The 21,308-nt window shown below is 69.3% G+C and overlaps 1 protein-coding gene across 6 annotated transcripts; it reads left to right on the plus strand.

Annotated features, from left to right (window-relative positions):
• Positions 1–1,739: 1,739 nt before the first annotated feature.
• RGL2 (ral guanine nucleotide dissociation stimulator like 2) lies at positions 1,740–21,300 on the plus strand. 6 transcript variants are annotated; one of them, XM_089771541.1, is made up of 19 exons: positions 1,743–1,880; positions 2,528–2,702; positions 4,198–4,266; positions 5,518–5,690; positions 6,987–7,049; positions 7,116–7,297; positions 7,405–7,529; positions 9,216–9,431; positions 12,009–12,112; positions 12,192–12,276; positions 12,450–12,527; positions 12,813–12,887; positions 13,670–13,702; positions 14,650–14,771; positions 18,074–18,166; positions 18,270–18,402; positions 18,674–18,904; positions 20,512–20,626; positions 20,745–21,300. In XM_089771541.1, the coding sequence occupies exons 2-19, from the start codon at positions 2,586–2,588 to the stop codon at positions 20,933–20,935; spliced, it is 2,205 nt and encodes a 734-aa protein (XP_089627667.1). In that variant the 5' UTR covers positions 1,743–1,880; positions 2,528–2,585; the 3' UTR covers positions 20,936–21,300. The 6 variants fall into 6 exon arrangements, with proteins under 6 accessions (XP_089627670.1, XP_089627671.1, XP_089627669.1 ...); XM_089771544.1 differs by lacking the exon at positions 7,405–7,529 and having other exon boundaries at positions 1,740–1,880; positions 12,202–12,276; XM_089771543.1 differs by lacking the exon at positions 12,450–12,527 and having other exon boundaries at positions 1,742–1,880.
• Positions 21,301–21,308: the final 8 nt, after the last annotated feature.

Consider the following 21,308-nt stretch of genomic DNA (forward strand, 5'->3'; position numbering starts at 1 on the left):
ATCCTGAGAGGAGGGGAGAGTGTATGGACCGGAGAGGTGGGAAACACGGAACTGGATCCTGAGAGGAGGGGAGAGTGTATGGACCGGAGAGCCGGGGAACATGATTTCAATGAGGGGAGGGAGATAATATACAGACAAGGGAGGTATATGGTGCACTGGAAAACGAGCTGGATCTTGGGGGTGGGAGGAGACTGTATAGACTGGTGAGCTGGGAAATGTGGATCTGGATTTCAAGGGAGGGGGAGTATATATACAGACAGCTCTGGAAACACGGATCTGGGTCTAGGGCGACATACGAAGCTGGATCCCAAGGGGAATGCAAGACTGGAGCACTGGGAGCATGGAGCCGGATCCCAGGAGAGGGGGACACATGCAGGCATGGAACAGAGCAGCATAGCGGGTTGGTCCCCGGTTCTGGGACTCTCTGGCCCCGGCTCTGTCTCCTCCGGTCCGGATTTTGTCACGCTCTGCTCTGGGTTTCATGTCACTTCCTTTCTGGACTAGCTCCACCCCAGAATTTCCATCTCCCTGGTAGGCTCTGGGCCGGGCTGTCTGTCTCTGGTTCAGGTCCCTCCCGTTCAGCTCCGCCTCAGGCTTTGGGACTCCCCACTGGCTCTGCTCTGGGCTTTACTGTCCTCAGCCCCTGGAGCCATTCCCAGGCCGGTAGAACTCCGGGTTTTGTGTCTCCCTGCTGGTTCCTGCTCTGGGATTCCTTCCTGCTGCCCCGTTCCCTCCCGTCCCTCGCCCCAGCCCCAGGATTTCCTTCCTTCTGCCCCCATTCCCTCACCTCTCTTGCTCCAGAGCCAGGATTTCCTTCCTTCTGCCCCCATTCCGTCCCTTCCCTCGCCCCAGCTCCAGGATTTCCTTCCTTCTGCCCCCATTCCGTCCCTTCCCTCGCCCCAGCTCCAGGATTTCCTTCCTTCTGCCCCCATTCCCTCACCTCTCTTGCTCCAGAGCCAGGATTTCCTTCCTTCTGCCCCCATTCCCTCCCTTCCCTCGCCCCAGCTCCAGGATTTCCTTCCTGCCCCCATTCCCTCCCTTCCCTCGCCCCAGCTCCAAGATTTCCTTCCTTCTGCCCCCATTCCCTCACCTCTCTTGCTCCAGAGCCAGGATTTCCTTCCTTCTGCCCCCATTCCGTCCCTTCCCTCGCCCCAGCCCCAGGATTTCCTTCCTTCTGCCCCCATTCCCTCCCTTCCCTCGCCCCAGCTCCAAGATTTCCTTCCTTCTGCCCCCATTCCCTCACCTCTCTTGCTCCAGAGCCAGGATTTCCTTCCTTCTGCCCCCATTCCGTCCCTTCCCTCGCCCCAGCCCCAGGATTTCCTTCCTTCTGCCCCCATTCCCTCCCTTCCCTCATCCCAGCTCCAGGATTTCCTTCCTTCTGCTCCCATTCCCTCACCTCTCTTGCTCCAGAGCCAGGATTTCCTTCCTTCTGCCCCCATTCCCTCCCTTCCCTCGCCCCAGCTCCAGGATTTCCTTCCTTCTGCCCCCATTCCCTCCCTTCCCTCGTCCCAGCTCCAGGATTTCCTTCCTTCTGCCCCCATTCCCTCCCTTCCCTCGTCCCCAGCTCCAGGATTTCCTTCCTTCTGCCCCCATTCCCTCCCTTCCCTCGTCCCAGCTCCAGGATTTCCTTCCTTCTGCCCCCATTCCCTCCCTTCCCTCGCCCCAGCTCCAGGATTTCCTTCCTCCTGGCCCCATTTCCGTCTCTCTCTAGCTCCGGGTTTTCCTGCCAGCCCTCATCCCCTCCTCTCCATGGCTCCAGCTCCGGGCTTTCCTGCCTGCATGGCCCGGGGCTCTGTTCCTAGGCTGGGTTCAGCTCCGAGGCTTCCGCCCCGCCCTCCCAGCCTTGCCCCGGGTTAAGCAGCAGGGAGCCGGGTGCCCAGGTGGGTGTGCACGGGGGCAGCGGCGAGCGGGGTGCAAGGGAGGATGCGGGGGCGGGGTGCAGGGGGTATGTGGGGGGGAGGAAGTGGGGAGCAGGGGGTGAGTGGGGGGAGGAAGTGGGGAGCAGGAGGTGGGGGGAGGAAGTGGGGAGCAGAGGGTGTGTGGGGGGGAGGAAGTGGGGAGCAGGGGGTGTTTGTGGGGGGGAGGAAGTGGGGAGCAGGGGGAGAGGTGAAGTGGGAGGAAGTGGGCACCAGAGGGTGCCGGGGGGGGGGGAGGAGGTGGAGAGTGGAATAAGGGGTACAAGGAATGTGCTGGGGAGCAGGGGGTACAGGGAGGGGTAGGGGTGCAGTGTGAAATATGGGGGTGCAAGGAGGGGGAGGGGTATAGGGAGTGTGTTGGGGCGGGGGGGCAGAGTGTAATATGGGGATGCAGGGAGGGGGTGCAGAGTAATATTAGGATGCAGGGAGGGGGAGGGGTATAGGGAGTGTGGGGGTGCAGACTGTAATATGGGGGTGCAGGGAGGGGACAGTGGCTGTGGAGGGTGAAGTGGGAGGAAGTGGGGAGCAGAGGGGTGCAGGAGGGAGGGGGGACCAGGGCACCCCAGATAATTCCTAGAACTGCCCTCCCTCCCTCCCTCCCTCTCTCTCAGTCCCGGACCTCGCCTGACACCCTTCCCATGACTCCTCTGTGGGCCTGAGACGCCCCCCATGCTGCCCCGCTCCCTGCGGCACCTGCTGGAGGGGGCCCGGCTGGAGCTGGAGGGGGACCAGGGGGTCACTCTGAGCGCCTTCCGGAGCTGGTCCCCTGACCCCCCACAGCCGCAGGTGAGATGGGGCTGAGGGGAGGGGTGTGCTGGGGGTGGTCCGGGGGTGGTTAGCTGAGGCACTGTGGCAGCAGTCAGGGTGTGTGGGACAGGGGGAAGGGGGGGTGAGGTCACGCAGGTGTGGGGGGGTCACACCTGTGTGGGTTTGTGAGTGCTGGGAGGCGCATGTTGGGTTGTCACAGCCTTGGCGTGGAGAGTCCCGGGGAGCTGGGCGCTGGGGCAGCCTCTGGGAAATTCCTGCGCCACCCAGCTGATTAGCCCACAGCTGGGTTTGTGTTTCTACTGGTGGTGCACAGTCACATGTGCCTTGGTGCGCATAACAAAATTATTCCACATGTGGATGGGACACATTACCAGGAACTTGACTGTGTGTGTGTAAGATCAGACCTGTGTTGTAGGTCACACCCTTGCTGAGTGTGACACGCGGGGGTGTGTGGTGGTGTCAGACGGGGGGGCCTTGCTGGGCTGCGTGGTGGGAAGAGTGTGCTGCGGGGTCACACCTTGGCGAGCAGCGGGTTGTCCTGCAGGACCTGTCGCTGGTTGTCACGGTGTGGCTGATTCAGCGTGTGGTTGTGTTGGTTTGGCTAATAGTCGTGCAGCTCGCCAGGGTGCAGGGTGCTCTGGGGGTGTCAGTGTTGGGGGCTATTTGTGATAAGCGGGGGCGGCCAGTGGGGCACTTTCACTTCCTGTCCCACAGCCCCCTTGGTCCCCATCCCGCTCAGAGGAGGCTGCCCAGGGGACGCAATCCGCCCTGCGCTGGGGGATGGGGTGGGGCAGGTTTGGGGAAGTGCCTGGGGGGCAGGGCGGGAGTGGGAGGGGCTGGAGCAGACACAGAAGGCGGAAGCAGCAAGGGAGACTGAAAGAGAGAAACTGAGACAGACAGAGTCCGGGAGGGGGGAGTGTGGGGGGCAGGGCCAGACAGACAGAACCGGGGGGGGGGGGGGGGGGGGCAGGGCCTCACAGACAGACAGAAGGGGCGGAGCTGGGCCAGACAGACAGGGGGAAGGGGGGAAGGGGGGCAGCAGGGCCAGACAGGGAGAAGGGGGGGAAGGGGGGCAGCAGGGCCAGACAGGCAGGCTGGGGGGTGTTGGTGGGGGGGGAGGCTGTCTGTCTGTCTGTCTGCATGCCCTGGCCCTTGTGTGTGAGAGGCTCACTGGGTCACGCTGCCCCCTAACCCTGTCCCTCCTGTCTGTGCCCCCCCACACCCCCGAGCCGCCCTGCCAGGCCCCACAGGCCTGTCCCAGAGGGCTGTGGAGATTGGGGGGTCTTGGCTGGGAGCCCCTCCCCCACGCGGCGCCCCAATGAGCAGGACCCAGTGACCCCCGCGGGGGGCCATGAGGGCGTGCCTGGGGCTGGAGGCTCCGGGGGGCGAGGGGCCGTCCCGCACGCGCTGGTACTGCCTGCCTGTCAGGGTGAGTGGGGGCAGGCGTTTCCGGGGGACGATCGGCTGCGGTGGGGGGGCAGCGATACCGGGGTAACCCCCCTCTCTGCTCCAGCCCCCGGTGACCCTGACGGAGGAGGCTGAGGAGGGGGTGACTTACACGGTGACCGTGCGCCAGCCAGGGGTGAGTGGGGGGCTTGGCTTGGCTCTGGGGGGATGTCCCAGGCTGGCTCTGGTGCTCTCTCCCATAGCTCTGGGGGGAGCCAGGCTGGGACAAGGCGGGGGGCAGGCTGGCTGACTCTGTGCTGGCCCTGGGGTGGGGTGCGGCCAGGCCAGGCTGTGGAGGATTAGGGGGGTGGGCTGGATTGCTGGGGGCCAGGCTGGGTGACTGGGGGGCTGTGGGGCCGGGCCAGGCACTGAGAGGTCTGCAGGGGCCAGGTTAATGGATATTCCCTGCAGGCCCCAGGGGGGGCGCGGTGCCCGTGCTGGTGGCTCAAGACCCGGTTGCTGGGGGGGTCCAGGCTGACAGACTCCCCGCAGGCTCCTGGGGGGGACGCCCTGTGCCGGGTGCTCAAGACCGGGTGCTGGGGGGCAGGTTGCTGGGTGTTGGGGGAAGTCGCTGGGTTCTGGGGGGGTCCGGGCTGACAGACTCTCCCTGCAGGCCCCTGGGGGGGGACGCCCCGTGTCAGGGGCTCACGGCCCGGTCGCTGGGGGGGTCCGGGCTGACAGACTCTCCCTGCAGGCCCCTGGGGGGGACGCCCCGTGTCGGGCGCTCAAGGCCCGGTTGCTGGGGGGGCAGGTCGCTGGGTGGGTCCGGGCTGACAGACTCTCCCTGCAGGCCCCTGGGGGGGGCACCCCGTGTCAGGGGCTCACGGCCCGGTCGCTGGGGGGGTCCGGGCTGACAGACTCTCCCTGCAGGCCCCTGGGGGGGGACGCCCCGTGTCAGGGGCTCACAGCCCGGTCGCTGGGGGGGCAGGTCGCTGGGTGGGTCCGGGCTGACAGACTCTCCCTGTAGGCCCCTGGGGGGGGCGCCCCGTGTCGGGCGCTCAAGGCCCGGTTGCTGGGGGGGCAGGTCGCTGGGGGGGCAGGTCGCTGGGGGGGTCCGGGCTGACAGACTCTCCCTGCAGGCCCCTGGGGGGGACGCCCCGTGTCGGGGGCTCACGGCCCGGTCGCTGGGGGGGCAGGTCTCTGGGTGGGTCCGGGCTGACAGACTCTCCCTGCAGGCCCCTGGGGGGGGCACCCCGTGTCGGGCGCTCACGGCCCAGTCGCTGGGGGGGGCAGGTCGCTGGGGGGGGGCCAGGTCGCTGGGGGGGTCCGGGCTGACAGACTCTCCCTGCAGGCCCCTGGGGGGGACGCTCCGTGTTGGGCGCTCACGGCCCGGTTGCTGGGGGGGCAGGTTGCTGGGTGGGTCCGGGCTGACAGACTCTCCCTGCAGGCCCCTGGGGGGGGCACCCCATGTCGGGCGCTCAAGGCCGGGTTGCTGCCACGGCTGGTTCGGCACCTGCTGGAGGCCCGGGCTCTGGGTGATGCCACCTACGTGCCGGCCTTCCTGGCCACCTGCCGGACCTTCGCCCGCCCACCTGCCCTGCTGCAGCTGCTGCTCCACAGGTGAGGGGCTGCATGCTGGGGGCAGGTTGGGGCCCTGGGAGATGGGGGGAGGGGCATGGCAGGGCTGTGGGTGGGAGGTGCTTGGGGGGGGTTGGGGCCCTGGGTGACAGGGGGTGGGGCATGGCAGGGCTGTGGGTGGGGGGTGTATACGGGGGGGGGTTGGGGCCCTGGGCGACGGGGTGTGTGTGTCAGGGCTGTGGGTGAGGGGGTGTATATGGGGGGTCTATGAGTGAGAGGGGGAGGGGCGCGGCAGGGCTCTGGATGGTGGGTGTATACGGGGGGGCTATGAGTGACAGGGGGAGGGGCGCGGCAGGGCTCCGGGGGGTGTCCGTTGGGGGGGAGGGGCTATGAGTGACGGGGGGGGTGCGGCAGGGCTCCGGGGGTGTCCATTGGTGGGGTTGGGGGCTATGAGTGACGGGGGGGCGTGGCAGGGATCCGGGGGTGTCCGTTGGGGGGGTGGGAGGGGCTATGAGTGACGGGGGGGCGCGGCAGGGCTCCGGGGGTGTCCATTTGTGGGGTAGGGGCTATGAGTGACGGGGGGGGCGTGGCAGGGCTCCGGGGGTGTCCATTGGTGGGGTAGGGGCTATGAGTGACGGGGGGGACGCGGCAGGGCTCCGGGGGTGTCCATTGGTGGGGTAGGGGCTATGAGTGACGGGGGGGGGACGCGGCAGGGCTCCGGGGGTGTCCATTGGTGGGGTAGGGGCTATGAGTGACGGGGGGGTGCGGCAGGGCTCCGGGGGTGTCCATTGGTGGGGTAGGGGCTATGAGTGACGGGGGTGCGGCAGGGCTCCGGGGGTGTCCGTTGGGGGGGGTTGGGGCTATGTGTGACGGGGGGATGCGGCAGGGCTCCGGGGGTGTCCGTTGGTGGGGTAGGGGCTATGAGTGACGGGGGGGTGCGGCAGGGCTCCGGGGTGTGCGTTGGGGGGGTTGGGGCTATGAGTGACGGGGGTGCGGCAGGGCTCCGGGGGTGTCCGTTGGGGGGGTTGGGGCTATGAGTGACGGGGGGGTGCGGCAGGGCTCCGGGGTGTCCGTTGGGGGGGTTGGGGCTATGAGTGACGGGGGTGCGGCAGGGCTCCGGGGGTGTCCGTTGGGGGGGGTTGGGGCTATGTGTGACGGGGGGATGCGGCAGGGCTCCGGGGGTGTCCGTTGGTGGGGTAGGGGCTATGAGTGACGGGGGAGGGGTGCGGCAGGGCTCCGGGGTGTCCGTTGGGGGGGTTGGGGCTATGAGTGACGGGGGGGTGCGGCAGGGCTCCGGGGGTGTCCCTGGCTGCCCCCTGACCTGTCTCTCGCCCTCAGGCTGGAGGAGGTCGGGGCGCTGGAGCCCAACCCTGTCCCTCCAGAGACGTCTGAGCTGCAGAGGTGAGTGACCCTCCCTTCCCCCCGCTCCTCTGGCCGTGCCCCCCATTCACCCTCATTTCCCTCCAGGACCTTCTCCTCCGTGCTGTGCTCCTGGCTGGACGGGTACCCCGAGGACTTTGGGGAGGCCCTGGAGCCCGAGCTGGCCGAGCGGCTGCTCCGGAGCCTGCAGCGAGCGCTGGGAAAGGACTCCGAGGCGGAGAGACGTCTGCTTGCCCTCCGGGGGGCGCTGGGGGGGCCCGGCACTGGAGGTGAGTGGGGGGGAAGCCTGCAGACTGGGCTGGCTGGAGAAGTGGGGGCAGACGGGGAGGGTGTGTCTCCAGGGGCCCCCCCTGGGTCTAACGCTACCCCCCCCCAGGGGAGCCGGAGGAGGAGGATTTGCAGGAGGGGGAAGATGCAACCCCCATGGGGGGCTCTGACCCCCTGGACATCCTGACCTTCCAGGCTGACCACGTGGCCGCTCAGCTGACCCGGGTGGAGGCGGTGAGTGTGTGCAGGGGGCCTGTGTCGGGCTAACGGGGAGGAGGACCCAGTGCCCAAGGCGTGGGGGGGCCAGGAAACCCTTAGTAGTGAGTGGGGAGTCAGGATGGGGCTCTCTGCCCCCCCAGCACAGTTCCCGAGGGTTGGGGTGGGGGTGTTGGGGTGCAGCCCCGATGGTCTGTGCCCCCAGGCGCTGTTCCCGCGGGTGGCGGGTGGGGGGGTTGGGGTGCAGCCCCTGACGGCTCGTGTCCCCAGGCGCTGTTCCCGCGGGTGGGGGGTGGGGGGGTTGGTGTTGGGGTGCAGCCCCTGACGGCTCGTGCCCCCAGGCGCTGTTCCCGCGGGTGAGGGGTGGGGGTGTTGGGGTGCAGCCCCTGACGGCTCGTGTCCCCAGGCGCTGTTCCCGCGGGTGGGGGGTGGGGGGGTTGGGGTGCAGCCCCTGACAGCTCGTGTCCCCAGGCGCTGTTCCCGCGGGTGGGGGGTGGGGGGGTTGGGGTGCAGCCCCTGACGGCTCGTGCCCCCAGGCGCTGTTCCTGCGGGTGAGGGGTGGGGGGGTTGGGGTGCAGCCCCTGACGGCTCGTGCCCCCAGGCGCTGTTCCCGCGGGTGAGGGGTGGGGGGGTTGGGGTGCAGCCCCTGACGGCTCGTGCCCCCAGGCGCTGTTCCTGCGGGTGAGGGGTGGGGGGGTTGGGGTGCAGCCCCTGACGGCTCGTGCCCCCAGGCGCTGTTCCCGCGGGTGAGGGGTGGGGGGGTTGGTGTTGGGGTGCAGCCCCTGACGGCTCGTGCCCCCAGGCGCTGTTCCCGGGGGTGGGGGGTTGGGGTGCAGCCCCTGACGGCTCGTGCCCCCAGGCGCTGTTCCCGGGGGTGGGGGGGTGGGGTGCAGCCCCTGACGGCTCGTGCCCCCAGGCGCTGTTCCCGCGGGTGAGGGGTGGGGGGGTTGGGGTGCAGCCCCTGACGGCTCGTGCCCCCAGGCGCTGTTCCCGGGGGTGGGGGGGTTGGGGTGCAGCCCCTGACGGCTCGTGCCCCCAGGCGCTGTTCCCGCGGGTGAGGGGTGGGGGGTTTGGGGTGCAGCCCCTGACGGCTCGTGTCCCCAGGCGCTGTTCCCGCGGGTGGGGGTGGGGGGGTTGGGGTGCAGCCCCTGACGGCTCGTGCCCCCAGGCGCTGTTCCCGGGGGTGGGGGGTTGGGGTGCAGCCCCTGACGGCTCGTGCCCCCAGGCGCTGTTCCCGCGGGTGGGGGTGGGGGGGTTGGGGTGCAGCCCCTGACGGCTCGTGCCCCCAGGCGCTGTTCCCGGGGGTGGGGGGGTTGGGGTGCAGCCCCTGATGGCTCGTGCCCCCAGGCGCTGTTCCCGGGGGTGGGGGGTGGGGGATTGGGGTGCAGCCCCTGACGGCTCGTGCCCCCAGGCGCTGTTCCTGGGGCTGGGGGGTTGGGGTGCAGCCCCTGACGGCTCGTGCCCCCAGGCGCTGTTCCCGGGGTTGGGGGGTTGGGGTGCAGCCCCTGACGGCTCGTGCCCCCAGGCGCTGTTCCCGGGGCTGGGGGGTTGGGGTGCAGCCCCTGACGGCTCGTGCCCCCAGGCGCTGTTCCCGGGGCTGGGGGGTTGGGGTGCAGCCCCTGACGGCTCGTGCCCCCAGGCGCTGTTCCCGCGGGTGGGGGGGTGGGGGATTGGGGTGCAGCCCCTGACGGCTCGTGCCCCCAGGCGCTGTTCCTGCGGGTGGTGCCCTACCAGTGCCTGGGTTCGCTCTGGTCCCAGCGGGACAAGAAGGGGCGGGAAGGGGCCTGCCCCAGCGTCCGCGCCACCGTGCGCCAGTTCAACCGGCTGGCGGGGGCCGTGATCCGCTCCTGCCTGGCCCGCCCGGGCCTGCGCCCCCAGCAGCGCGCCCGCCTCCTGGAGAAATGGATCCACGTGGCCCAGGTGAGCGCGTCCGCAGCACGGGGCCCCGGCCAGCCACCTCCCGCTGCAGCCCACCCCCCGCGGCTGCCAGGGGTCGGCCCTGGGGTGCCCTGTGATCCCCACCGCTCTGCCCCCAGCCCCCTCTCCTGCCCCACAGCTGCCAGGGGTCGGCCCTGGGGTGCCCTGTGATCCCCACCGCTCTGTCCCCAGCCCCCTCTCCTGCCCCACAGCTGCCAGGGGTCGGCCCTGGGGTGCCCTGTGACCCCCACCGCTCTGCCTCCTGCCCCACAGCTGCCATGGAGCTGGCCCTGGGTGCCCTGTGACCCCCACCGCTCTGCCTCCTGCCCCACAGCTGCCATGGAGCTGGCCCTGGGGGCCCCTGTGACCCCCACCGCTTTGCCTCCTGCCCCACAGCTGCCATGGAGCCGGCCCTGGGGTGCCCTGTGATCCCCACCGCTCTGCCCCCAGCCCCCTCTCCTGCCCCACAGCTGCCAGGGGTCAGCCCTGGGGTGCCCTGTGATCCCCACCGCTCTGTCCCCAGCCCCCTCTCCTGCCCCACAGCTGCCAGGGGTCGGCCCTGGGGTGCCCTGTGATCCCCACCGCTCTGCCCCCAGCCCCCTCTCCTGCCCCACAGCTGCCAGGGGTCGGCCCTGGGGTGCCCTGTGATCCCCACCGCTCTGTCCCCAGCCCCCTCTCCTGCCCCACGGCTGCCAGGGGTCGGCCCTGGGGTGCCCTGTGATCCCCACCGCTCTGCCCCCAGCCCCCTCTCCTGCCCCACAGCTGCCAGGGGTCGGCCCTGGGGTGCCCTGTGATCCCCACCGCTCTGCCCCCAGCCCCCTCTCCTGCCCCACAGCTGCCAGGGGTCGGCCCTGGGGTGCCCTGTGATCCCCACCGCTCTGTCCCCAGCCCCCTCTCCTGCCCCACGGCTGCCAGGGGTCGGCCCTGGGGTGCCCTGTGACCCCCACCGCTCTGTCCCCAGCCCCCTCTCCTGCCCCACAGCTGCCAGGGGTCGGCCCTGGGGTGCCCTGTGATCCCCACCGCTCTGTCCCCAGCCCCCTCTCCTGCCCCACGGCTGCCAGGGGTCGGCCCTGGGGTGCCCTGTGATCCCCACCGCTCTGCCCCCAGCCCCCTCTCCTGCCCCACGGCTGCCAGGGGTCGGCCCTGGGGTGCCCTGTGATCCCCACCGCTCTGTCCCCAGCCCCCTCTCCTGCCCCACGGCTGCCAGGGGTCGGCCCTGGGGTGCCCTGTGATCCCCACCGCTCTGTCCCCAGCCCCCTCTCCTGCCCCACAGCTGCCATGGAGCCAACCCTGGGGGGCCCTGTGATCCCCACCGCTCTGCCCCCAGCCCCCTCTCCTGCCCCACAGCTGCCAGGGGTCGGCCCTGGGGTGCCCTGTGACCCCCACCGCTCTGTCCCCAGCCCCCTCTCCTGCCCCACGGCTGCCATGGAGCCAACCCTGGGGGGCCCTGTGACCCCCACCGCTTTGCCTCCTGCCCCACAGCTGCCATGGAGCTGGCCCTGGGGGCCCTGTGACCCCCACCGCTTTGCCTCCTGCCCCACAGCTGCCATGGAGCTGGCCCTGGGGGCCCCTGTGACCCCCACCGCTCTGCCTCCTGCCCCACAGCTGCCATGGAGCCGGCCCTGGGGGCCCCTGTGACCCCCACCGCTCTGCCTCCTGCCCCACAGCTGCCATGGAGCTGGCCCTGGGGGCCCCTGTGACCCCCACCGCTCTGCCTCCTGCCCCACAGCTGCCATGGAGCTGGCCCTGGGGGCCCCTGTGACCCCCACCGCTCTGCCTCCTGCCCCACAGCTGCCATGGAGCCGGCCCTGGGGGCCCCTGTGACCCCCACCGCTCTGCCTCCTGCCCCACAGCTGCCATGGAGCTGGCCCTGGGGGCCCTGTGACCCCCACCGCTCTGCCTCCTGCCCCACAGCTGCCATGGAGCTGGCCCTGGGGGCCCCTGTGACCCCCACCGCTCTGCCTCCTGCCCCACAGCTGCCATGGAGCCGGCCCTGGGGGGCCCTGTGACCCCCACCGCTCTGCCTCCTGCGCCACAGCTGCCATGGAGCTGGCCCTGGGGGCCCCTGTGACCCCCACCCCTCTGCCTCCTGCCCCACAGCTGCCATGGAGCTGGCCCTGGGGGCCCCTGTGACCCCCACCGCTCTGCCTCCTGCCCCACAGCTGCCATGGAGCTGGCCCTGGGGGCCCCTGTGACCCCCACCGCTCTGCCTCCTGCCCCACAGCTGCCATGGAGCTGGCCCTGGGGGCCCCTGTGACCCCCACCGCTTTGCCTCCTGCCCCACAGCTGCCATGAAGCTGGCCCTGGGGGCCCCTGTGACCCCCACCGCTTTGCCTCCTGCCCCACAGCTGCCATGGAGCCGGCCCTGGGGGCCCCTGTGACCCCCACCGCTTTGCCTCCTGCCCCACAGCTGCCATGGAGCCGGCCCTGGGGGCCCCTGTGACCCCCACCGCTCTGCCTCCTGCCCCACAGCTGCCATGGAGCTGGCCCTGGGGGCCCCTGTGACCCCCACCGCTTTGCCTCCTGCCCCACAGCTGCCTGGGGCGGAGCCCGTGACCCCCTGCCCCCCTCTGCCCCCAGGAATGCCGCGCCCTGAGGAATTTTTCGTCGCTCTGCGCCATCGTCTCTGCCCTGCAGTCCAGCCCGGTGCACCGGCTGCGCCGCACCTGGGACGAGATCGCCAGGTGGGGGCCGGCAGGGTCTGGGGGGGGCAGTGGGGCAGGGGGGTCTGGGGGTCACTCACCGACCTGTCCCCCACGCCAGGGACGTGCAGCAGAGCTACGAGGAGCTGAGTGCCATCTGCTCCGAGCAGGATAACTACAGCCTGTGCCGGCAGCTGCTCTTCCAGGTGAGGGGTTCCCCTCAGCCTGCCCCAGCACCCGACCTCCCCCTGCTCCCAGACCCCTCCCCATGGCCCCCTAAAGTGCCCTTCTCCCATCCTGCTCCCCCCTTCTCCCTCACCCGTGTCTCGCCAGGCCTCCCGCCCCTCCCTGACATCATCCTCCCCTGCCCCCTCCCCAGGAGGGCACCTCCCGACCCTCGGGCGCTGACCCTGCCCCCCGCCGGCAGCCGCGGAGACCTCCGGAGCAGCGCCCAGTGGTGAGGGGAGAGGATGGGGGGTGCAGGATAGGAGGGGCGGAGGTGAAACGTGGGTGCCCTTGTTCAGGGCATATGGGGGGTTGGGTGGGGAATGGCTTGAGTTGGAGGTGTGTCTAGTGGGGGTCTGGAAGGGGGCACAGTGGGGCGCTGGAGCCAGGGTTTGCAGTGTGCTATGTGGGAGGCTGGAGAGGGGGCAGAGCAGGGGGTGGACGGGGCGCAGTGGGGGTGAGGGATATGTGGGGAGTGGGGGAGAGGGCTCGCTGCTCTCTGACCCCCTGTCCCCAGGGCGTGGTTCCCTACCTGGGCACTTTCCTGCGAGACCTGGTGATGCTGGATGCGGCCATGAAGGACGAGCTGGAGGTGAGACCTTTGGGGCCAAGCTTGGGTGGCAGCCAGGGGCCAAGCATGAGGAGGGGATCATGGGGGGGCAGAGAGCACCGGGGAGCTTGGAGGGGGTGATGTGGGGCTGGGATGGAGGCAGTGGGGGGCTGTAGAGGGCCAGGCTCGTGGGGGGCGGCCATGGGGGGCAGAGAGCACCGGGGAGCTTGGAGGGGGTGATGTGGGGCTGGGTTGGAGGCAGTGGGGGGCAGTAGAGGGCCAGGCATGAGGAGGGGATCATGGGGGGCAGAGAGCACCGGGGAGCTTGGAGGGGGTGATGTGGGGCTGGGATGGAGGCAGTGGGGGGCAGTAGAGGGCCAGGCATGAGGAGGGGATCATGGGGGGCAGAGAGCACCGGGGAGCTTGGCGGGGGTGATGTGGGGCTGGGATGGAGGCAGTGGGGGGCAGTAGAGGGCCAGGCATGAGGAGGGGATCATGGGGGGCAGAGAGCACCGGGGAGCTTGGAGGGGGTGATGTGGGGCTGGGATGGAGGCAGTGGGGGGCAGTAGAGGGCCAGGCATGAGGAGGGGATCATGGGGGGCAGAGAGCACCGGGGAGCTTGGAGGGGGTGATGTGGGGCTGGGATGGAGGCAGTGGGGGGCAGTAGAGGGCCAGGCATGAGGAGGGGATCATGGGGGGCAGAGAGCACCGGGGAGCTTGGCGGGGGTGATGTGGGGCTGGGATGGAGGCAGTGGGGGGCTGTAGAGGGCCAGGCTCGTGGGGGGCGGCCATGGGGCTCACGGTATCTCTCGTTTCTCTGGCAGAACGGCTACATCAACTTCGAGAAGCGGCGCAAGGTACCGGCTGTGCTGGGGCCTTGGGCTCCCCTCTGTAGCTCCCTGCGCTCCCCCCCACGCTGGTTACAGCCCCCCCTTCCTGCTCCCTGTGCTCCCTCCCATGCCGGGTACAGCCCCCCCCACTCCCTGCACTCCCTCCTCCGTCTCCTACAGCCCCCTTGCTCCCTCCCCCATGCCGGGTACAGCCCCCCCCACTCCCTGCGCTCCCTCCCCCATGCCGGGTACAGCCCCCCCCACTCCCTGCGCTCCCTCCTCCGTCTCCTACAGCCCCCTTGCTCCCTCCCCCATGCCGGGTACAGCCCCCCCCACTCCCTGCGCTCCCTCCTCCGTCTCCTACAGCCCCCTTGCTCCCTCCCCCATGCCGGGTACAGCCCCCCCCACTCCCTGCGCTCCCTCCCCCATGCCGGGTACAGCCCCCCCCACTCCCTGCGCTCCCTCCTCCGTCTCCTACAGCCCCCTTGCTCCCTCCCCCATGCCGGGTACAGCCCCCCCCACTCCCTGCACTCCCTCCCCCATGCCGGGTACAGCCCCCCCGCTCCCTGCGCTCCCTCCTCCGTCTCCTACAGCCCCCTTGCTCCCTCCCCCATGCCGGGTACAGCCCCCCCCACTCCCTGCACTCCCTCCCCCATGCCGGGTACAGCCCCCCCCACTCCCTGCGCTCCCTCCTCCGTCTCCTACAGCCCCCTTGCTCCGTCCCCCATTCCGGGTACAGCCCCCCCCCCGCTCCCTGCGCTCCCCCGTGGCGCCCCCCCCGCTCTCTGCGCTCCCCCGTGGCGCCCCCCCCGCTCTCTGCGCTCCCCCGTGGCGCCCCCCCGCTCTCTGCGCTCCCCCGTGGCCGCCCCCCCACTCTCTGCGCTCCCCCGTGGCCGCCCCCGCTCTCTGCGCTCCCCCATGGCTCACTGTGCTCCCTCCCTCCTCCCCTGGTACAACCCCCTTCTCTGCCCCAGGAGTTCGAGGTGCTGGCCCAGCTGCGGCTCCTGCAGTCTGTGTGCCGCAATTACCGCATCCCGCCCAGCCCCGGCTTCCCACACTGGCTGCGCACCCTGGCCCCCCTCTCCGAGGCCCAGAGGTAGGGGCTGCAGGAGCTGCTGCAGGGGGCTGTGAGTTCGCTGGAGGAGGGGTCGTGTGGCATGGGGGCTGTGCCAGGGGGCTGTGAGTTCGCTGGAGGAGGGGTCGTGTGGCATGGGGGCTGTGCCAGGGGGCTGTGAGTTTGCTGGAGGAGGGGTCGTGTGGCATGGGGGCTGTGCCAGGGGGCTGTGAGTTCGCTGGAGGAGGGGTCGTGTGGCATGGGGGCTGTGCCAGGGGGCTGTGAGTTTGCTGGAGGAGGGGTCGTGTGGCATGGGGGCTGTGCCAGGGGGCTGAGAGTTCGCTGGAGGAGGGGTCGTGTGGCATGGGGGCTGTGCCAGGGGGCTGTGAGTTCGCTGGAGGAGGGGTCGTGTGGCATGGGGGCTGTGCCAGGGGGCTGTGAGTTCGCTGGAGGAGGGGTCGTGTGGCATGAGGGCTGTGCCAGGGGGCTGTGAGTTTGCTGGAGGAGGGGTCGTGTGGCATGGGGGCTGTGCCAGGGGGCTGTGAGTTTGCTGGAGGAGGGGTCGTGTGGCATGGGGGCTGTGCCAGGGGGCTGTGAGTTCGCTGGAGGAGGGGTCGTGTGGCATGGGGGCTGTGCCAGGGGGCTGAGAGTTTGCTGGAGGAGGGGTCGTGTGGCATGGGGGCTGTGCCAGGGGGCTGTGAGTTCGCTGGAGGAGGGGTTGTGTGGCATGGGGGCTGTGCAGGGAGTGTTGTGAGGGATTGAGTAGGGGCTGTGTGTGCAGTTTTGGGGGGGTGGTTGTAAAATATCTGTGTAGGGTTTTTGGGGGGTTGTGGTGGTGTATAGGAGTGTGCAGGGGGCTGTGTGTGCTGTGTTGTGGACCTTTGAAGGGGGTTGTGATGTGTGTGGATGACGGTGGAAGGTGTGGGGGTGAGTACTGGATGCTCAGGAGCTGTGGTGTGCACAGTGTAAGGTGCAGTGTGAGATGCAGGGGCATAGTGCGCATGCAGTGTGAAGTACAGTGTGGGATGGCGTGCAGTCTGAGGTGCAGGGTGCGCACAGTGTTATGTGCAGAGTGCACACAGTCAGGTGCAGGGTGTGGCGCAGGGGTACAGTGTGCATGCAGTGGGGGTGTGGGGCATGTGCAGTATGAGGTGCGGGAGTGTGGGGTGCGCAGTGTGAGGTGCAGGGATGTGAGGAGTGCACAATGCACAGTCTGAGGGTGCGCACAGTGTGACGTGCGGAGTGCACTCAGTGAGGTGCAGGGTGTGGGGCAGGGGTGCAGTGTGCATGCAGTGGGGATGTGGGGCATGTGCAGTCTGAGGTGCGGGGTTGGGGCGCACACAATGTGAGGTGCAGTGTGCGCAGTGTGAGGTGCGGCATGTGGGATGCATGCACTAAGGTGCGGGGGTGCAAGATACACAAAGTGTGAGGTGCAGGGGTGTGGGGCGCGCATAGTATGAGGTGCGGAAGTGTGGGGCACGCACAATGTGTGGTGCAGTGTGCACAGTGCGGGGTGTGCGCAGTGTGGGGTGCAGTGTGCACAGTGTAAGGCGCAGGGGTGCAGGGTGTACGTACCCTGAACCCCCACACTGCTCATACTGCGCACACTGTGAGGTGTGGGGTGCACGCAGTGTGGGGTGCAGTGTGAGGTGCGGGGATGTGGGGTATGCGTAATGTGAGGTGCAGGGTGTGCATGCAATGTGAGGTGCAGTGTGAGGTGCGGGAGTGTGGGGTGTGCAATCTGAGGTGTGGGGGTGCTGGATGCGCGCAGTGTGAGGTGTGGGGGTGCTGGATGCGCACAGTGTGAGCTGCGGGGTACGTGCAGGGCAAGGTGCGGGGATGTGGGGGATGCTCAGTGCGGGGATGCAGGGTATGCGCAGTACGAGGGACGCGCAGTGTGAGACGCGGGGATGTGGGGTGCGGGGGTGCGGGGGACGCGCACTGCGGGGGTGCAGGGGACGCGCAGTGTGAGGTGCGAGGATGCGTGCAGTGTGAGGTGCGGGGATGCGGGGGATGCACAGTGTGAGGTGCGGGGTGTGCAGGGATGCGGGGTATGTGCAGTGTGAGGTGCGGGGATGCGCAGTGTGAGGTGCGGGGATGCGGGGGATGCGTGCAGTGTGAGACGCGGGGATGTGGGGTATGCGTAATGTGAGGTGCAGGGTGTGCATGCAATGTGAGGTGCAGTGTGAGGTGCAGGGATGCGGGGTATGTGCAGTGTGAGGTGCAGGAGTGTGGGGTGTGCGCAATCTGAGGTGTGGGGGTGCTGGATGCGCACAGTGTGAGGTGTGGGGGTGCTGGATGCGCACAGTGTGAGGTGCGGGGATGCGGGGGATGCGCAGTGTGAGGTGCGGGGTACGCGCAGGGCAAGGTGCGGGGATGTGGGGGATGCGCAGTGCGGGGATGCAGGGTATGCGCAGTACGAGGGAAGCACACTGAGGTGCGGGGGACGTGCAGAGTGAGGTGCGGGGATGTGGGGGACGTGCAGAGTGAGGTGCGGGGATGCGGGGGACACGCAGTGTGAGGTGCGGGGGTGCAGGGGACGCGCAGTGTGAGGTGCAGAGTTGCTGGATGCACACAGTGTGAGGTGCGAGGATGCGGGGGATGCACAATGTGAGGTGCAGGGTGTGCAGGGATGCGGGGTATGTGCAGTGCAAGGTGCGGGGGTGCGCAGTGCGGGGATGCGAGGGATGCGCAGTGCGGGGATGCGAGGGATGCGCAGTGCGGGGATGCGGGGATGTGGGGGATGCGTGCAGTGCGAGGTGTGGGGATGCGCAGTGCGGGGATGGACAGTGTGAGATGCGGGGGATGTGCAGTGCGGGGATGCGCGGTGCGGGGATGTGTGCAGTGTGAGATGCGGGGATGCGTGCAGTGTGAGACGCGGGGATGCGGGGGATGTGCAGTGCGGGGGATGTGCAGTGCGGGGATGCGCGGTGCGGGGATGCGTGCAGTGTGAGACGTGGGGATGCGGGGGATGCGCAGTGTGAGACGTGGGGATGTGGGGGATGCGCGGATGTGGGGGATGCGCAGTGTGAGGTGCAGGGATGCGGGGGATGCGCAGTGTGAGACGCGGGGGATGCGCAGTGCGGGGATGCGGGGGATGCGCAGTGTGAGGTGCAGGGATGCGCAGTGCGGGGATGCGGGGGATGCGCAGTGTGAGGTGCAGGGATGCGCAGTGCGGGGATGTGGGGGATGCGCAGTGCGGGGATGCGTGCAGTGTGAGACGCGGGGATGTGGGGGATGCGTGCAGTGTGAGACGCGGGGATGCAGGGGATGGGCAGTGTGAGACGCGGGGGATGTGCAGTGCGAGGTGCGGGGTTGCATCACTCATCTCCCTCTCCCCACAGTCACAGTCTCTCCTGTGAGATCGAGCCCCCCAGCGAGGCCCCAGCCCCCCAGCGGCCCGTGAAGCCCACCCTGGTCATCACCCACTGCACAGAGTGAGCAGGGGAGGGGCTGTGGGGCATGGGGGGGAGAGTGAACTGGAGGGGCAGGGGGCTGATGTAGCGGCCCCCCCCTCACTGTCACCTCCCCTGCCCCTAGGCTGCTGAGTTCTGTGGGGAGCCCCTTGATCTCCTGGGACAGGCCCAGCTCCTCCTCCGAGCCCCCCACCAGCAGCTGCGACCTGCTGCTGCCCCCCTGCGGCCCCTCACAGCTGCTGTGTCGCCTGGCACAGGTGAGACACCCCCCCGCTGATTGCTGCTTCCTCCCCCTCCCCTCCCGCAATTCCTGCCCCCTCCCTACCCCCTGGGTATCCCCCCCGCCTGACACCCCCCCACCTGCAATTCCTGCCCCCTCCCCTTGGGTCCTCCACCCCCACCCTGCCTGATCCCCCCGAATCCTGTCCCCTCCCCTGCATACCCCTCCACATTGCTATTCTTCCCCCACGTTGTCTGACCCCCCAATCCTGCAACCCCTCCTGGCTCCCCTGCCCCACCCCGCTGCAGCACATGAAGTGGCCGTCTGTCTCGGCGCTGGACACGGCTCCCTCGGCTGGGGGCCTCTCCCCCCCCACTCCTGCCGGGGAGGGCTTGCCCCGGGGGCACCGGCGCTCAGCCTCCTGCGGCTCAGCCTTCCCCACCCCTCCCACGCCGGCGCCTGGGGGCCCCCCCTCCGACTGCCTCATCCTCCGCGCCCGCATGGACTTGCACAACGGGAGCCTCTACAAGAGCATCTTGGTGAGCGCCCGGACGCCTGGGTCTGTCCCAGCTCCGAGAGGGCAGTGGGGGCTAGTGGTTAGAGCCGGGGCTGGGTTCTGTTTGCGCTGGGGGAGGGCAGCGGGGCAGGACTCCTGAGCTCTAGCTGGGTGGCTCCCCCGCTGCATCGAGCGGCGGGGGGGGGGGGGGGGGGGGGCTGGGTAGGTCCCACGGCCACTGAGGGGGGCCTGCGGGATTCTGGGATGGCAGCCGAGATGGGCAGCATTCTCCTGGCTGTGGGCGGGGGCCGTGCTTGTGACATCCCCATGGGATGCTGCCTTCCGTGTGTGCGGGGTTGGGGGCGCGCTGGTGCACGGCGGGAGCTGTGTGTGGTGCAGGGGTGTGCGAGGGGGTTAGGTGGTGTATGCATGGCGCAGCTGGTGCATGGCGGGAGCTGTATGCGGTGCAGGGGTGTGCAAGGGGGTTAGGTGGTGTATGCGTGGTGCAGCTGGTGCATGGCGGGAGCTGTGCGCGGTGCAGGGGTGTGCAAGGGGGTTAGGTGGTGTATGCGTGGTGCAGCCGGTGCATGGCGGGAGCTGTGTGTGGTGCAGGGGTGTGCGAGGGGGTTAGGTGGTGTATGCATGGTGCAGCCGGTGCATGGCGGGAGCTGTGTGTGGTGCAGGGGTGTGCAAGGGGGTTAGGTGGTGTATGCGTGGTGCAGCCGGTGCACGGTGGGAGCTGTGTGCGGTGCAGGGGTGTGCGAGGGGGTTAGGTGGTGTATGCGTGGTGCAGCCGGTGCACGGTGGGAGCTGTGTGCGGTGCAGAGGTGTGCGAGGGGGTTAGGTGGTGTATGCGTGGTGCAGCCGGTGCACGGTGGGAGCTGTGTGCGGTGCAGGGGTGTGCGAGGGGGTTAGGTGGTGTATGCATGGTGCAGCCGGTGCACGGTGGGAGCTGTGTGCGGTGCAGGGGTGTGCGAGGGGGTTAGGTGGTGTATGCATGGTGCAGCCGGTGCACGGTGGGAGCTGTGTGCGGTGCAGGGGTGTGCGAGGGGGTTAGGTGGTGTATGCGTGGTGCAGCCGGTGCACGGCGGGAGCTGTGTGTGGTGCAGGGGTGTGCGAGGGGTCTCTGGTGCACGGTGCAAGCGTGTGTGCGGTGCAGCTGGCACTTGGCAGTTCTGTGCTGGTTAGTTTAGGTGGTGTATGCGTGGTGCAGCCGGTGCACGGCGGGAGCTGTGTGCAGTGCAGGGGTGTTCAAGGGGTCTCTGGTGCACGGTGCGTGTGTGCGGTGCAGCTGGCACTTGGCAGTTCTGTGCTGGTTAGCTTAGGTGGTGTATGCGTGGTGCAGCCGGTGCACGGCGGGAGCTGTGTGTGGTGCAGGGGTGTGCGAGGGGGCTCTGGCACAGGGTGGGAGCTGTGCGCTGTGGGGGCTCTGGCACAGGGTGGGAGCTGTGCGCTGTGGGGGCTCTGGCACAGGGTGGGAGCTGTGCGCTGTGGGGGCTCTGGCACAGGGTGGGAGCTGTGTGCTGTGGGGGCTCTGGCACAGGGTGGGAGCTGTGGGGGGGAGGCTCTGGCGCATGGTGGGAACTGTGCGCTGGGGGGGCCCTGTGGTGCAGCGGGTACACAGTGGCAGCTGTGCGCTGTTTGCTGCAGGTGACCAGCCAGGACAAGACCCCGGCCGTAGTTGCCAAGGTGCTGGAGAAACACGGCCAGGAGCCAAGGGCTGCCCCCCAATTCCAGCTGGTGCAGCTGCTGCCCGAGGGGAAAGGTGAGGGGGACAGAGGCCAGGGGATGAGGGGTCTCCAGTGGCGCCCTGGGGGGGGTTGGCTCCCATGAGTGGGTGAGGGGCTCCATTCACCACCTCCTTTCACCTCCCCCCCCCGCAGAGCTGACCTTCCACGCCACCGACAACGTCTTCTACGCCATGAACAGCTCCAGTCTGGACTTTGTGCTGCGCCCCAAGGGGCCCGGGGAGCCTCCCCCGCCGCCCAGCGCTGCCCCCCGCCGGCCCGAACTCAGCGCCACCTTCCCGAAGATCAAGGCGACGGGTCGCAAGCTGGCCCGGGCCCTCTTCTGAGGGCGGCCCCGCTCCAGGAAAGGGCTGTGGGATGGTCTGCAGGGCCCTGCCCACTGGCCGCAGCCTCGGGCCATGACCTGAGTGCCTGACAGCCCCTCTGCCTACGGCCGCCCAGCAGGGAGAGCTGGGGGCTGGCTGCACAGGCAGTGAGCCCCCAGCAGGACGCGGGGGGAGGCCAAGGGGTTAACCGCCGCTGGGCCCAGGGGGCTGTGGGTGCCCCTGTGGAGAGGGCAGCGTCTCAGGGACTTGTCCCCAAGGGGGGAGGAAGGACTACGGGGTCCCAGCACCAGACCCCGGGCGGGGGGAGTGTCTCAGGGCCCTAGCCCTTTGCTGAAACACTAATGCAATAAAGACACTAAGCAGCTGGTGGTGA

The sequence above is a fragment of the Pelodiscus sinensis genome, chromosome 19, assembly GCF_052426305.1.
Source record: "Pelodiscus sinensis isolate ZL-2025 chromosome 19, ASM5242630v1, whole genome shotgun sequence".
Lineage (NCBI taxonomy): Eukaryota > Metazoa > Chordata > Testudines > Trionychidae > Pelodiscus > Pelodiscus sinensis.